Here is a 13,275-nt window from a genome sequence, read left to right as displayed (position 1 = left end):
ATGTGTGCAAGAAAGAGAGATGCTGGAGGGAACATACCTCTGTCCTGTGGGGTGGGACTTCGCTGGGAGGGAATACTGCCTGTACTCAGTTCTGTCCTGTCCCAGTCAGCTTCTCTCCTGCCACATTGCAGACCCCCCCAGGGTCTGTAGCCCTCACTCCCTCAATTCAGTGAATCTGCTTAGTACCAATACTCAGTGTGGGCACCATGTGAGGTTATGCTGTGGATATCACAAAAGAAGGTACAGGCCCTCCCTTTAGGAAGTTTACATTTTGAAGGGGGAGAGGAATGAGGGTGGGGTGGGGCATGCTGGGTGGAAGAATAAGATTCACACAGAGTCATAGAACAGCATGAGACTGACATATGATTGAGTCTTTCACTCTCATTGTTCCTAACCTAGTCCAGGCCCTCATTCCCTTCATCTGAATTTCTGCACTGGTTTAACTGGTCTCCCTGTTAGAAGGCTCTCCCTTCTCCATGATGTCCTCTGCCCTTACCTGGGTATGTACGACTTGTCTGTCTTAGAGTAAATAGCTTCTCACTGGTTCTGAATTTCCTTATCTTTAAAATTAGGAAATAGCTGATTGCTAAGGTCTCTTATCTCCAGATTTATGATCTTATGATAATCTTCCTAAAAAGCTTTGACACCTACTTGAAATTTAGTCTTCATTAGCTTCCTGTTGTCTATTGTAAATTCCTCAAAGTGCTCCACCATCTGGCTACACATTGTCTTATCCTCCTTTCAGTCATTCAAATGTTTATGTGCCTACTGTGCAAAAATCTACAAAAGGTACGTAAGGAAAAATAAAAAACCTTGAGTCCAACACTTTCAATTTTATGAAGGTGAGGTTGTGGGGAGAACAAATATTTATTAAGTACCACTGTGTACCAAGCATTGTGCTAGACACTTTACAAATGCTATCTTATCTGATCTTAACAGCAGCTCTGGGAGGAAGGTGCTATTATAAATTCCACTTTATAGTTGAGGAAACTAAGACATAGGTTAAGTAATTCTTCCAGGGTCATACAGCTAGAAAGAGTTTTAAGCCAGATTTAAACTCAGGTCTTTCTGACTCCAGCCCCAGCATTCTATCACCTGATGAGTAAACTGAGACCCAGAGAGGTAAGTTGATTTATTTAAATTGCGGTCATGCTATCCTTGTGTGAATAAGAGAAGTGTGAATTAGACTACCATCCAGTTAGGTAAATTTGGAATTGAGTTAATGACTGGATGCAAAAAAAGTAGTCAATAATGGACTGGGTGTCACTTTGGAGGAAAGTCTCTAGTGCAGCTCTCCAAGAATCTGTTCTTATCCTGCACTATTCAACATTTTTATAAATTTATAACTTTATATTTATATTTATAAATGACATGCTTATTAAATTTGCAGACATTAGAAATCTGAGAGATATCTAATATGTTAGATCACAACCAAAATCCAAAATCCATCTTGATAGGCTAAAATACTGAGCTGCTTATAAGATGAAATTTAGTTCTATATCCCAAAGTGCAGGGAGTTGTGAATGGAGGTTCAAGAAAAAGGAAAAGGGGTGGGCTGGAGCAGGGGTTCTTAAACGTTTGTGTGATGGACTACTAGCTGTGATGGAGCCTATGGACCTCTTAGAATAATGATTTTAAATGCATAAAATAAAATACATAGTATAACAGAGAAACAAGTTATATTGAAATAAAGTTATAAAAATGTTTCTAAAAACAAATTTATGGACCCTAGGTTAAGAATTCCTAGCCTAGAGACTCAGGCTTTCCTTTCCTCAGCCTTTATAGCACTGTTATTGGGGTAGTATATAAATCCATAGGTTAGCCTCACTAGATTGATGGTGTGCTACTCAGCAAATGAGGAGAGAGGCAGCTGTATGAGCCATACGAGAACCTTATAGTATGTGGATACTGACTGTATTCTTGGCTCTAATGTCCTCAACTGGGACGGATGGGGATAGGTTATCTGCCTCTTCTGTTGTTATTTTAAGGCATTGTAACACTTAGAGGTTCAGAGGACATGGTTATAAGAGAAAAAGTTGGTGCTTTTTGTGTGCTGGAGATGTTGGGTTATATTGAAGTTAGTCCAGTTTGCCCTCCAATGAGAAGATTCGATAGTGTTCCCTTAAACTCTAGGATATAACATATGCCTTTTCCAACTCAAGCGATTACAGCCTTCTCTGGGATTATGAGACAGATAATCATTAGAATCCCTTCATAGAGTCTGATTTGGGGAAAAATGGAGATAGAGTTAGGGGATTGTCTCAAAATGTGAGATTTGGAAGGAATTCAGAGATTATATAGTCTTATAGAGGAAGTAACTTGCCCAAAGCCATAGAGTGAGTTAGTGGCAAGACCAAGTTTAGAACACATCTCCTGACCCTGTTGAGTGCTCTTTAAATACCATTCTGGAGTTGCATGATTTATAGATGTTTACTGTTCCTTTTCTCTTTCCTCATATTGTGACCAGTGGCTGTGTTCTGTGCCCCTTCTGCTTCCTCCAAGCTGATACCCTTGATTATTCATCTGTTAGCATCCTTAAGGTCAATTTAAAAGAAAATACCCATTCAGAAGATGAACCTTTGCAGATTATGTGTCTGTACCATATGTTAGGCTCATTCCTATTAAGTCAGTTGCCTGAACAGAAAGTCCAGGGCCTCCAGCCTTAGCACTTGCTCTATAGTTAGATGAGACAAACAATGTGATCTTAAGGCTGAAGGAAAAAAAAATTATGTCAAGAACAAGAAAGGTGATTGTCTCCCTATTCTCTGCACTGGTGAGACCATACCTGGACTATTGTGTTCAGTTCTGGGGCTACGCTTTAACAAGCACCAAAAGGTGACCAAGATGGTAAAGTGGCCTAGAACCATACCATGAAAAGGGAAGTAGGTTGAAGGAACTGGGAATATCTAGACTAGAGAAGATAACAATACTGGTGAGGGGGAGTCATAATTATTGTTTATTTGAAGGCTTGTGTTGAAAAACAATCAGACATTCCAATTTGCCTGAGGGTGAAGAAGCTAAAGGCTATATTTCACATCAGTGAAAGGACAGATTTTGCAATAGAGCTGTCTAAAAGTGAGGTGAGGCCTTTGTAGTACTCCCTTTACTTGAGGTCCCCAATTAGCATGGAAGACCACTTGTCAGGGATGTGGAGGTTATTTCTGGCAAGGTATGAGTTGTACGAGATAACCTCTGAAGTGTTCTAGCAGTGATTCTAGGCTTCTGATAGAAACGAAAGTAAAACCTGACCCTTGGTGGTGTGGGAGGGGCTTTCTAAAGCCAGTATTCTCTTAGTTCAGGTTCATTTTGGGACAAAATGAGACACTTGCAAGTCACTGAACATTTAGCAAAGGAGGAGTTTTACTTTGCCTTAGGACAGGCAAGGATGTGCAACAAAGATAAATTGGCACGAGCTTTTCTGAACATAGGCCCTCATCTCCATCTGGAAACTCAAGTCAGTCAGTAGGACATGGTGACTGGTGACATCTCAGGTGCTCACCAAGTCCGAGAAGTAACCACTACTTGTACCTGGGACCTTTTATGCCCCTAGACTAGGAAGGTGCATTAGGAATACCAAGGTCAATCAGATTGCACAGAGGTGAAGAAGTTATATTAGAGTTAGAAAGGCTATATAGGAAAATTACTAATCCTATCACACTTAGATTCAAAAATTATTTTCATAATTACAAAATGGAAGGAGGCATTTCTAAAAACCAGTTTGTGTGGAAAAGATCTGCAGTTTTTAATGATCTTACATCTCAAAGTCAACAGTGTAACATAATAACCGAGAACTCTTAACATGCTTTTGGACCACATTGAGAAGCAGAGTGTCCAGAACGCAAGGAAGTGTGATTGTCCTGTTGTAGCTAAATGTTTGTTGAACTGAGTACCATGTTTCTTCCTGAGGACCACATTTTGAGAAGGATCTTGACAACCTGTACTATCTAGACTGAAAAATTGTGATTGAAAGGGTGGTTGTCTTTAAGATGAAGCTGTATGAGGATTGCCTGAGGGAACTGAATTTTTGACCTAAAGAATAGAAGCTTCAAGCAGGTAGGGACATGTTGGCCACCTCCAGACATCTGAAGGTCCATCATGTGGAAGAGGGACCAGGCTTGTTCTTTTGGCCGGTAAGACAAAACTAGGAACAATGGGAGGAAGTCATAGCTTTGGGTTTGATGTTAGGAAAAAACTAATAATAATAGGAAATCCAAATGGCTGACATGGTAGTTATTGTGTTCCCTCATTAGAAGTCTTCAGACAAAGCTGGATGAACGCTTGTAGGCAGTGTCATGAAAAGATTTTTTTCAGGTACAGGTTGGATCCTTTCTGAGTCTGAGATTCTGTCATTCTGACTTCCTTTTTCCTATCAATGGCACACTCAGTCATTCAGGCTTGAAACCTCAATATTGTATTTAGCTTCTCTGAACAATCCCTTCATCCAATCAGTGACCAAATTCTGTCCGTATTTTTAACGTCTCTCCAATCACATTACTTTCCATGCCCATTGTTATCAGTCATTCTGGCACTCATTCTCTCTTGGAGAGAAGCAACATACAACAGCATGCTAATCTTGGCCTCAGTCATTCAATTTATCTTACTTCCTCTCTTGGGTAATCTTCCTAAAGTACATCCCTATGTAATTCACCTTTTCAGAAACTTTCAGTGGCAACATATTACCTATTAAATACACAATCTTGTCAGGAAATTAACCTAAGATTACTATTATGGGAAGTAAGAAAATATTGTGGGAGAGACAACCTGGAAATCCTTCTGAGCTATGTCAATCATTATATTGTGTACCTAAAACTCCACCATTAGCACCTATATTTGCCTGTTTTTTCATATGCTCTGTGTGTGTGTATACATAAATAAAGAGAGCTCATATATGCTTGGAGGGAAGGAGAGCAGGATAGAGTCAGATCTAATGTAATGGTTCTCAAATCTGTAACAACCAATACCATCTAGTGCTTGTAAATGAAACATTGAACCTATGGGACTCAAACTTACCTTTCAGAAGCAACGACTTTTCATCCTAAAAGTTTGAAAAAGTTGTTCTATATCTCCCTGTAAGGTCTAGGTACAAGAGATAAGGGGTGTGGGGTACCTGTGTGTAGTTACCTTTTTTCACTCTTGAATTTAAATATCTTGGTGTCTGTAAATCCAGAACATTTCAAGAGAAATCAGATCCTCCACTTTGAAGGTAACAAGGACTGCGCTTCTTAAAACTTGTTGACTGTTGTATTGCCAAGGCAATGTTCACAGCACTAGCAGTGACTATGAATATGCCAGCATAGTTCTGAATCACAAAGTACAACAGACTCTCCATATAGAAGGCAGAAGAAAAACATTTATTCAGACACCAGAAGGCCAAATCTGTCATAGTAACCAAGAAGTCAATTCACATTATTACTTCAGGGAACAAATCCATTCCCAAGTCTCCTTCCCACAAGCTGGGCCTGCTTGCCTGTGCCCTTCCCAGCTCTGACTAGCCTGACCAACTTCTCAGTTCTGCTCTACCCTTCCTGTTCCTTCAGCAAGCTTCTCCCACCACCTGTGACTTAGGCTTCCATGTGATTTAAGCATGTCACATGAACCTTTTAATGGATGGGAAAGATCTTCCCATTTAATTTGTTATTACAACTGTGCTTTTCTCTGAAACGCTTCCTAGTTTCCAGACTTTGAGTAACCAAAGCTGAGGTTTCAGAGGTCAAGGTGTTTGATAGCTTTCCTGTTACATCAGTTTGGGCTATGAAAATGTGATCTGGGGAAAAAAGAAGAGAACTTGTAATTTAGCCTTGAGAAGAAGACATCCAAAGCAAGGAGAGACAGGATGGCGTCCTGCTTCTTAACTGTGGTTGTCATCTTCAAAGCTTTGTTCTGAATCTTCTTATCTCTTTTTTCTCTATATTTTCCATGTAATTGTCAAGTCTTGGCAATTGATTGGAAGTGGGGAGTGAGAAAGGGGAAGAGTTAAAGATGACTGAAGCTATGACCCTCGGTAACTGGAAATAGGAGGTGCACAGAAAGAAAATTATGAGAGAGGTGGGTTGGGAAAACTCTTGGATTCAGTAAATTTCTTGGAAGTAGGGATTGTTTCATTTTTAACAATGACCAGGTCATTTTTTTGTATGTGTATTCTGAGCACCTAACACAATACTTGACATAGAACAGGTGTAATTATTTATTAAAATTCTCAAATCATCTCCACAGATAACTATCAAATCCCTCTATATATCCATCCATAATCTCTCTTAATTGCCAGCTACCATTTGGGGGACCTCCATTTTAATGACTTCTGAGCATATGAAACTCAACATCTCCCAAAACAGAAACAATTTTCTCACTCCTCCACTCAGCCCACTCCTTCCTTTTGAGAGTACCACCATCCCTCCAGTCATTGTTGAGGGTCATCTTTGGCTCTTTGCTCTTTTTCCTCACACCCAGCCAATTATTCCATAGTTAATAAACGTTTAAGTACTGTGTGCCAAGCACTGCATTAAGTGCTGAAAAAACAGACATGAATAAAAAGATAGGCCCTGCCTGGAAGGAGATTCCAATCTAATTGGGGAAGACAACACCAAAGGAAGCTGAAAAGGGTAGGAGGGAAAGAACCCAGTATGGGGCCATGATGAAGTTCAGAAGTGATGTGGCAGCTGGGAAAGAGGCCCCCTCCTTAGATGGAAGTTTTGGAGCTCATTGTTTCACCCCTCAGTCAGAAGGGCAGAGGTCACCGATGGGATTCAGTCATGCAGGATAAATGATTTTTCTGGGGCAGGAAGGTATGATGAAGTCCAAAAGCAGTGCAGCTGGTAGGAAGTGGGAGAAATTGTCATCTTGTTGATTTTTTACCTCTACAGCATCTTTCATCTCTTTGCTCCACTCACGTAGCCACTGCCTTGCATATCGCTCATCTTGTTAAAATCCTCTTAATTAGGCTCCTTGCTTCTTGTTTCTTCTATCTCTAATCCATTCTCACACATATCAAAATAATCTTTCTAGTGCATAAATCTGGCCATATCACCCCTTCCCCCGAGTCAAAAACCTTCAGTAGCTCACCATTATCTTCAAGATAAAAATACATTTAAGGCTCTCCACAATCTGGCTCCAGCCTACCTTGCTAGCCTTTAATAATTTCCCCATTCTTCATTCTATGTTCCAGCCTAAGTAGATTATTCATACTCCACCTCCAACCTTTGTGCTGTCCCACAGGCCTTCATTCCCTCCTCACCTCTGCCTTTTAGAATCCTTAGCTTCCTTCAAGGCTCATTTGGTGCTACCTCTTGGCATTGCATCCATGGGGGGCATTCTTTGTTCTGCCCACTTGTTAATTCTCTCTCCCTCCTAAATTTACCTTGTAATCTGATTATATGTTCTGTCCCCTAGTAAAATACAAACTCCTTGAGGTTTAAAATACTTTAAATTTTTTTGCTTTGTTCCCACAACTAATACAGTGCTTTGCAAATAGTAGACTCTTAAGTGGCCCTTCTTACCAAGCCCAAGCCCTCTACATCTAGCCTTGATCCACTATCCTATCTTTTTGCCCTCAACTCTTCCCCTCCCCAGTTATTATTCCCCTTTCTCTAAACTTTGATCTCTCCCTATAACTGTTGTCTAGAAGAATGCATGTTTCTCACATCTTAAAAAAACCCTCACTAGAATTCTCCATCCTTGCTATGATCCTATGTTTCTCCTTAGTTAAACTCCTATGAAAAACTGCCTACACTCTATGCCTCAGTCTCCCCTCCTTTTACACTCTGCAATCTTCTGACCTCATCACCCAACTCCAATTCCTCTCTCAAAAGTTTCATTGATAGTTTGTCAGGTCAAATGGCCTTTTCTCCGATCTCATCCTTCTTGATCTCTCAACTGTATTTGACATTATTGATCACCTAAGGCTTCTGAACACTGCATTTTCTTCTGCCTAGCTGACTTTTCCTAAGTCTTCAATCACTGAAACTCCAGAACACTAAATATGCATTTACCTCTGAAGCTCCTGTTATAGGCTGTATTCTCTTTTCTGTTTATACTCACTTACTTGATGACCTCATCAGCTATCATGCGTTCAATTACCATTTTATGGAAATGGGAGTCAATTTGGGAGTCATTGACTCCCAAATGGATATATCTAACCCTAGTCTCTCTCCTGAGCTCTAGTTCTTACCATTCCCTATTGGATATTTTGAACTGGATGTTCTATTGTTATCTCAGAATCAATATATATATATAATAGAACTCAATATCATTTCCCTTGAACCCACACTTACCTCAAACTTGCTTATTGTCTGATGTACTACCTAGTTTTCATTCCTCAGTCTCTGTTACCCCATAGAGTTTTCAGATCTTGTCATTTCTTTCTCTTTGACATATCTTGAGTAAATCCTCTCCTTATCACTTATAGCCACTGCCCTGGTTTAGGTCAATGTTACCTCCTACCCCCTACCTCAAGCTTCTACCCATTCCATTCCATCCTCCACACAGTTGTCAAAGTGAGTTTTTTAAGTGAATAGTCTTACTATTTTACATCCTCCTGTTCCTCCTCTCCACCTCCCACAAAATTCTAGTGACTTCCTTCTAGGATCAAATATAAACAACTCTGTTTGGCCTTTAAATTTCTGTATAACCTGTCCGCTTCCTACTTTTCCCATCATCTTACACAAGGGTGGGGAACCTTCAGCATTGAGGCCACCTGTGACCCTCTAGGTCCTGAAGTGTGTCTCTTTAAATCCAAACTTCACAGAACAAATCTGCTTAATAAAAAGATTTATTCTGTAAAACTTGAACTCAGTCAAAAGGCCACACCCAAGGACCTAGAAGGCACTATGAGGCCCTGAGGCCACAGGTACTCCACCCCTGTTGACACCTTACTCCCCTCCATTCCCTTGGTCCAGCCAAACTTACCTACTTACTCTTCTACCCACATGACAATCCAGTTTCCTCTTCTCTCCATATTAGCTGTCACTTATACCAGGCAGTCTCACCCCAAGCTACGGGGGTTTCTTTTAAGACAACTCAAGTACCATCTTCTACATACTGGCAACTGCTCCCCCAGATGCTAGTGTGCTCCCTCCCAAAGCCACCTTGTATTCATTTTGCGTGTGTATTTGTCAGTGTTCACATTGTCTTCTCTGATAGAATATGTTGTTGTTGTGTTTGTGTTTGTCCTTTGTTCTCTAAGAGGACCACGCCATCAGAGAAATGATGACATGACTTGGACTTGACTTTGTTTTGAGGGAGGGAGGGCTGTGCAGGTCACCAGCCTCACTTCTCCAGAACCATCTGAATCCAGTGACTGGATATTCCTCAGGATGACTGGAGATGACCCAGGATGCAATGGGAGACCTTGGCCCCTTTAGGCCAAGGTCTATTCAGGAACTCACTTAGGGTAAGATCACACCCATTCAGTGAACAGGTCTCTTCAAGAAGTAGCCGGCCCTTTTGTGAGGCATAGAAAAAATCGACATCAGGCTGGGAGGGAAACAGCAACAGTTACTGCTGATAATCACTCTTAAGCCAGGAGGGTCCAGAAGGCAGCTCTTAGGCAGGGGCCTTGTGTCCTCCAATGTATGAGCAACGTAGAATATGTACTCCTTTAGGGAAGGGCCTTTTCACTATTATCTTTATATTCCCCTGTACTTAGCAAGAGTCTATGACACATAAGAATTGGGATAGGGATAGGGCCTGAACCACTGATACAGAGAATTCCTGTATGAGGAATCTCCCTCTACTAATGTTGGTCAGCAGCTTCTCTGAAACTTACAGTCGTAGATAGTTAGTTGCTTATAGCACTGACAAGTTGTGGTCTGTCCAGGGTCACAGTCAGTGTTTTTCAGAGGCAGGACTTACACTCTGGTCTGCTGAATGCCTAAGGAATCTCTCTAACCAATATAGCATGCTGCTTCTCATAGGCACAAAGTAGGCAGTTAAAATTTGTTGATTGATTATGGAATCATGGAATTTGAGAGTTGGAAGAACTCTCAGCATCCATTTAAGATAAACTTATACATTAAAAAAGCTCCACTTCCTGAAAACCTCCAGGGAGTGGGAATCTAGTTCCTGTTGAGATAAACCTTTGGGACTGCTTTCATTTTAAGGAAGTTTTGTGTTTTTTTCCCCTATAATGCACCTAAATTTGCCTTTTTTTAACTCCTACCTCTTTATTACTCCTGGTCTAGTTCCTCATCCACGAATACTTGAACACAGTTATCATATCCCCCTGAGTTTTCTTTTCTGTAGCTGAACATGCCTAGTTCCTTCACTGGATATTGATGGGGTATAGGCTCTGGGAGCCCCTGTGAACTCTCCCTTGGATCTTCCTCACTTGATCTGGCATTCCCTTGAGGCTATAAGCTTTTCATTATCTCTATGCCCAAATTTCTTACCTCCTGATTTCCTTCTACTACTTCCCACCCTCAATCCTATCAAAATCTAATTCTCTAAGTTAGAGGTCATTCTCATCAAGATCTTCATCAAGATAATACTCTGACCTCTAGACACCTCAGGCTACTGACCACTCCCATCAAGACCATCCCTGGGCCCCTCAGACTACTTGGTCAACCCTGTATTCTTCCCTTAGTCTTTCTGTATATAATATCCATCTTGCCTCCATGAAGTGGCTCAGAGTCATTGAGGCCTGCTTGTCAATACAAGCATCACAAATGCTAAGATTCCTTAAGAGTCTACCCACTATGGCAGATCTTTAATCAACTTTGTTTTACTTTGACTAAGAGAAGGCTTGGGTGGAATTCATTCAGGCAGGACCCAGCATGTCACTGTTTTGGGGTCCCGAGCACTCCTGAACCTCAACAGATATGTCATGAACTCATGGTCCTTCATGGTTACTTTCCTCTGGACACTCCAGCTTATCACTATCCTTAAACCTCTGTGCCCAGAACTGAATACAATCCTCCAGATGAAACTTTATAAGGATCAAGTATAGCAGTATCATCACCTCCCTTCATGTGCACTTCCTAATGCAGCGAGAGGTGCCATTCATGTTTGGCTGTCACATCATACTGCTGACTCATACTGAGTTTGCAATCGACCAAAATCCCCCCTACCTCCAGTCCTTTTCAGAACAACTGCTGGTCTAGCCATGATGAATTGAATAAATATCAATTGAATTAAACAGAATGCATTGTGACCAATGGGGAAGGGAACAAGTGTTTATTAAGCACCTAACATGCCCCTGTGTAAGGGGCGCTGTGTAGGCTCTTTACAAATACCGCATTTGACCCATTGTGCCACCTATTGAGGGGCTGAGTGTGGAGTCAGGAAGACTGGAGTTCAAATGTGACTTCTGACATTTCCTGGGAGTATGACTCTGGGTAAGTCACTTAACCTGTCTGCTACATTTTCCTCAACTGTACAATGAGGATAATAAATAGCGCCTACCTCCCGGGATTCTTCTGTGGTTCCAATGAGATAATATTTCTGCAGTTTTTAGCAAAGTGACTGGCACTTAGTAGATGCTATAGAAATGCTACTTTTACTACTACTGTCTAAATGAAAATGAAGATGTTTTCAAGAATGAAAGGATACTCGACAGTGACAGAAGCAGTAGAGGTCAGAGAGTAAGCATTGTACCCAAGGCAGTGCATTTGGACATTAGGAAGTCAGTCGGAAGAAAGCTTCTGTAGGGGATGGCATTCCAGGTTACAAGGGGCACATGGTGAGGAAGCTGAAGTCTAAGTGTAATTAGCTGTTGAGAAATGTGATTTACTGGGGACAGGATATGCGACTTGGGAAGGAGTGGGAGTTTGAATGGGGAAGCTACAAAAAGTGGTGTAAGGGTTTGCCCTCTAGTGGGTGGGTGCAGGAGCTGGTGAAGTGCCAGGTTGGTGACTCAGGCCTTCGGTCCCCAGGAATAACAAGCCTGCACAGCTATCCACTCAAGACTACACTTCCCAGCATGCCCTGAAAAGTAGTGAACTCCTGAAGCATGTTGGGACGTATGGTTTGGGGGCGGGAGGGAGGTCGTTCAGGGACAGAACTTCTTTACCCCTGGCTACTCGCGAGGAGAAGCGAAGAGGGGAGGGGAGGTTAGGTTGACCTCGCAATCGACCCCACAACATCATCCACCATATACTTAAATAGTTTAATAGACCTTCTTCCTTGAGGAGGCGTTCCCACCATGCCGTCCTCGAGTTTCCCGCGGGCCTCGCCCATTCTTTAACAGCCAATCACAGCTGCGGACTGTACCGGATTGGCCTATCCGCTGCGACCTGGGAGCCTGCGTGGGCGGGGAGCACGTCCGGTGAGCCCACCCCAGACTGCGGTTTGCGCATGTGTAAGCTTGCTTCCCGGGTGTTCCCTCCTGCCTCGGGAGCCCCCCGGGTCCGCGAGGCGTCTCCCCCAGCGCGTCTCCCCCAGCTCGTCTCCGCTCTGCCAGCCGGCCCGGACGTGGCCTCGGGAGGAGCCCCGAGAAACACCACGGCGGCGGCCGGGGGCAGCATGTCCCCAGGCTCCGCCGCGCCCGCGGCTGCCCCCGCCTGCCCTGCTCTGTGGAGAGAGGAGAACGACGGACTGGTCCGGCAGTGGCGGGTAAGGTTCGGCCCAGCCATTCCCCTGTCCCGTGCGCAGCGCCCCCTTCCCGCCCACTCCTGCCGCAGCTGCCCGCACTGGCAGCACCCCCCCCGTCATAACCCCCAGTGACAGCCCCCCCCGTCATAACCCCCAGTGACAGCCCCCCCCATCATAACCCCCCCATGACAGCTCCCCCCCGTCATAACCCCCCCATGACAGCTCCCCCCCGTCATAACCCCCCCATGACAGCTCCCCCCCGTCATAACCCCCCCATGACAGCCCCCCGTCATAACCCCCCCATGACAACTCCCCCCCATCATAACCCCCCCATGACAGCTCCCCCCCGTCATAACCCCCCCATGACAACTCCCCCCCATCATAACCCCCCCATGACAGCCCCCCGTCATAACCCCCCCATGACAGCCCCCCGTCATAACCCCCCCATGACAGCTGCCCCCCCGTCATAACCCCCCCATGACAGCTCCCCCCCGTCATAACCCCCCCATGACAGCTCCCCCCCGTCATAACCCCCCATGACAGCTCCCCCTCCATCATAACCCCCCCATGACAACTCCCCCCCGTCATAACCCCCCCATGACAGCTCCCCCTCCATCATAACCCCCCCATGACAACTCCCCCCCATCATAACCCCCCCATGACAACTCCCCCTCCATCATAACCCCCCCATGACAGCTCCCCCCCGTCATAACCCCCCCATGACAGCTCCCCCCCGTCATAACCCCCCCATGA

General features: G+C 43.8%; 1 protein-coding gene across 4 annotated transcripts in view; it reads left to right on the top strand.

Moving 5' to 3' along the window:
* The first annotated feature begins 88 nt into the window (after positions 1 to 88).
* Positions 89 to 13,275, top strand: part of LOC140502520 (transitional endoplasmic reticulum ATPase) — a 40,948-nt gene continuing 27,761 nt past the window's right edge. For 2 of the 4 annotated variants that reach the window (XM_072606625.1, XM_072606624.1), the window contains exon 1: positions 89 to 12,543. In XM_072606625.1, the coding sequence (XP_072462726.1) occupies positions 12,286 to 12,543 (258 nt within the window). In that variant the 5' untranslated portion in view covers positions 89 to 12,285. The remainder of the gene's footprint in view (positions 12,544 to 13,275) is intronic. The other 2 variants (XM_072606619.1, XM_072606618.1) reach the window with 2 other exon arrangements.

The sequence above is a fragment of the Notamacropus eugenii genome, chromosome 1 (assembly GCF_028372415.1).
Source record: "Notamacropus eugenii isolate mMacEug1 chromosome 1, mMacEug1.pri_v2, whole genome shotgun sequence".
NCBI classification, from domain to species: domain Eukaryota; kingdom Metazoa; phylum Chordata; class Mammalia; order Diprotodontia; family Macropodidae; genus Notamacropus; species Notamacropus eugenii.
Note: the sequence above shows the minus strand (reverse complement) of the source record. Positions and strands in the feature narration are given on the sequence as shown.